At 52.1% G+C, this 2,714-nt stretch overlaps 1 protein-coding gene across 1 annotated transcript; it reads right to left on the bottom strand.

Moving 5' to 3' along the window:
* Window positions 1–1,322: 1,322 nt before the first annotated feature.
* Window positions 1,323–2,225, bottom strand: LOC113979642 (olfactory receptor 14J1-like; the record flags this gene model as incomplete). The annotated part of the gene is made up of 1 exon (XM_027706968.1): window positions 1,323–2,225. A coding segment is annotated over exon 1 (903 nt), but the record flags the coding sequence as incomplete, so codon positions are not given.
* Between the last annotated feature and the right edge of the window lie 489 nt (window positions 2,226–2,714).

Raw genomic sequence — 2,714 nt, 5'->3', positions numbered from 1 at the left:
CATATCCCCTTCCCTGCTGAGCCTGAGCAGTCTGGAACTCTTCCAACCCTCCTTGCTGCCCTGTTTGCAGACTGGTTCCATGTCTGCCTTTGCCAAAGCCCCAGGAAGCTCTGGGATGGCTCTGGCCTTTCCCAGTGTTTGGGAGAGGTCTCCCAGTGACACTGCCCAGCCTTTTAAATATCCCTGACACCAAAACCTTTTCCATAGCCCACACTTCCAGAGAAATGCCCAGGACACAGCACAGGTTGTCCTGGAGATTTTGGAGAAATAGAAGGGATTTCTTCCTCGAGGCCAACCCCTCCAATTGGATTTGAGTGCAGCTGAAAGGTTCCCTCAGCATTTTCCCAAGTGCCTCCCTGCCCTGAAGGTTTCTGGCCATCAGGCTGGAGCCGAGGGAGTTAGGCAGGTGCCTGAGGAGGGTGTAGAACAAGGGCCGTGTCCAACTCTGCCAGGAGGGCTGTGCTGGGCAAGGCTGAGGAGGCTGCAGAAAACAGTGGCTCTGGGGAGGTGAGAGGAGCAGGTGGAGAGACCTTGTGCCTGCCCATGCTGGGCAGGAGTTGCCCCAGGATGGCGGCTCTGAAGCACTCACAGGATGTCCCTGTGAACAGGAGGGGGGAGGCTGGATCTAAAAATGGAACCTGGAAAGCAGAGAGCAGGAGTGTCATGGTGACACTGCAGGAGAGTTCCAGCCCTGGAGCAAGGTCACAGAAGAAGTGACCCAGTCCATGCCCTGCCCTCAGAAGATCCCACAGCATCCTGCAGATGCTGGAAGGGAGCCCAGCTCTGCTTCACAAGTTCCCAGGGCCTGTCCCTGCCTGTGCTCCAAGGGCTTCCAGCCCCCAGGACTGTGCTCAGAGAGCACTCAGGCCTTACAGCGAGAAAGGGGCTCAGGAGGACAGTGTGGAAGTGGCAAGAGAGCAGCTCTGCAAAGACCAAGCACTGCTGCTCCCGGCAGTGCTGCTGGGCTGGGATTATTGTCCCCTTCCCGTTTGCAAATACACCCTGTCCTGTAGTGTGCTGTCCTTTAGGAACATCTAAGAAGAAGGGCCTTGGACCAAGAAGGCACTGCAGGGTCCTTCATTTTTTTTAAAGACTCAGAGAGCACAATTGATCATTTATACAGTCTCTGGGTTAAAAGGTAGACACTAAATTAGAAGGCAGGCACATAATAATATTTAATTGCTCAGAAAATTATTGCAAGTAGAACCCGATGACCTCCATGAAAACCCTGAGCAGGAAGGCTGGGCCATTAAGGAGTCTCATTCTGAATGCTACACACCAGAAAACAGGCACTTTATTGCTCCTGAAAAGCATCCAGTCATCATTTTCCTCAGGGCATCCTTGAGCTCCTGGTTCCTCAGGCTGTAGATGAAGGGGTTCAGTGCTGGAGGCACCACCAAGTACAGAACTGATAGTGACAGATCCAGGGATGAGGAGGAGATGGAGGGGGGCTTCAGGCAGGCAAATGTGCCAGTGCTGACAAAGATCGAGACCACGGCCAGGTGAGGGAGGCACGTGGAAAAGGCTTTGTGCTGTCCCTGCTCCAAGGGGATCCTCAGCACAGCCCTGAAGATCTGCACATAGGAGAAAACAATAAAAATTAAGCAACCCAGAAAAGGAAAAGCACTAAAAGCAAGAAGCCCAATTTCCCTCAGGTATGTGCCTGAGCAGGAAAGCTTGAGGATGTGTGGGATTTCACAGAAGAACTGGCCCAGGGCACTACCCTGGCACAGAGGCAGGGAAAATGTGTTGGCTGTGTGCAGCAAAGAATAGAGAAACCCAGTGGCCCACGCAGTTGCTGCCATGTGGGCACAAGCTCTGCTGCCCAGGAGGGTCCCGTAGTGCAGGGGTTTGCAGATGGCAACGTAGCGGTCATAGCACATGATGGTGAGGAGGAAATACTCTGCTGACATGAAAAAGAAAAACAAAAAGACCTGTGCAGCACATCCCATGTAGGAGATGGTTGTGGTGTCCCAGAGGGAATTGTGCATGGCTTTGGGGACAGTGGTGCAGATGGAGCCCAGGTCTGTGAGGGAGAGGTTGAGCAGGAAGAAGCCCATGGGGGTGTGCAGGTGGTGGTCGCAGGCTACGGCGCTGAGGATGAGGTCATTGGCCAGGAGGGTAGCCAGAGAGATGCCCAGGAAGAGCCAGAAGTGCAGGAGCTGCAGCTCCCGCCTGTCTGCGAATGCCAGGAGGAACTGGGGCATGGAGCTGCTGTTCCACATTTGTTGTTTCATGGTATGAGTCCCTATTCAGAAAAGGAAAGACGTGGAACAATTAAGACAGACCTCTCTGAGCAAAGCCACTCCAGTTTTTAATAGAAAACTTGCCAAAATTAAATTTTATTCTTTTTCCTGGTTTATGTTTGCCGAGGGTACTGTGAGGAGCAGGAGCTCTGCCCATGTGCTACCAAAGACTCAGCTTTGCTCTGCTGCAGTGCAGACATGGACCTGGTTTGGGACAGCTCTCATGATCATAGGGGATGTCACATGGAACCCAGCTTTGATGGAAAAGTTCAATTCCTGTACTGTTGTCTTGGAACAATTTGGGCTGCAGGAGAGAGGCACAGTGCACCCTTAAAATAATTTTGACTGAGTTTTTTGTTTACAATTGTAACACCTGAGGGGTATTTTCTTAGGGCAAATTTTTCCGATGACAAATCTGAAGAGTGTTGAGACAGGACAGGCAGAAGGGCTGAGCTCTCTGTTGCTTAT

Source organism: Neopelma chrysocephalum, unplaced genomic scaffold, assembly GCF_003984885.1.
Source record: "Neopelma chrysocephalum unplaced genomic scaffold, ASM398488v2 Primary Assembly neopelma1_86500, whole genome shotgun sequence".
Lineage (NCBI taxonomy): Eukaryota > Metazoa > Chordata > Aves > Passeriformes > Pipridae > Neopelma > Neopelma chrysocephalum.
The sequence above is the reverse complement of the archived record's forward strand: the minus strand, read 5'-3'. Positions and strand labels throughout refer to the sequence as shown.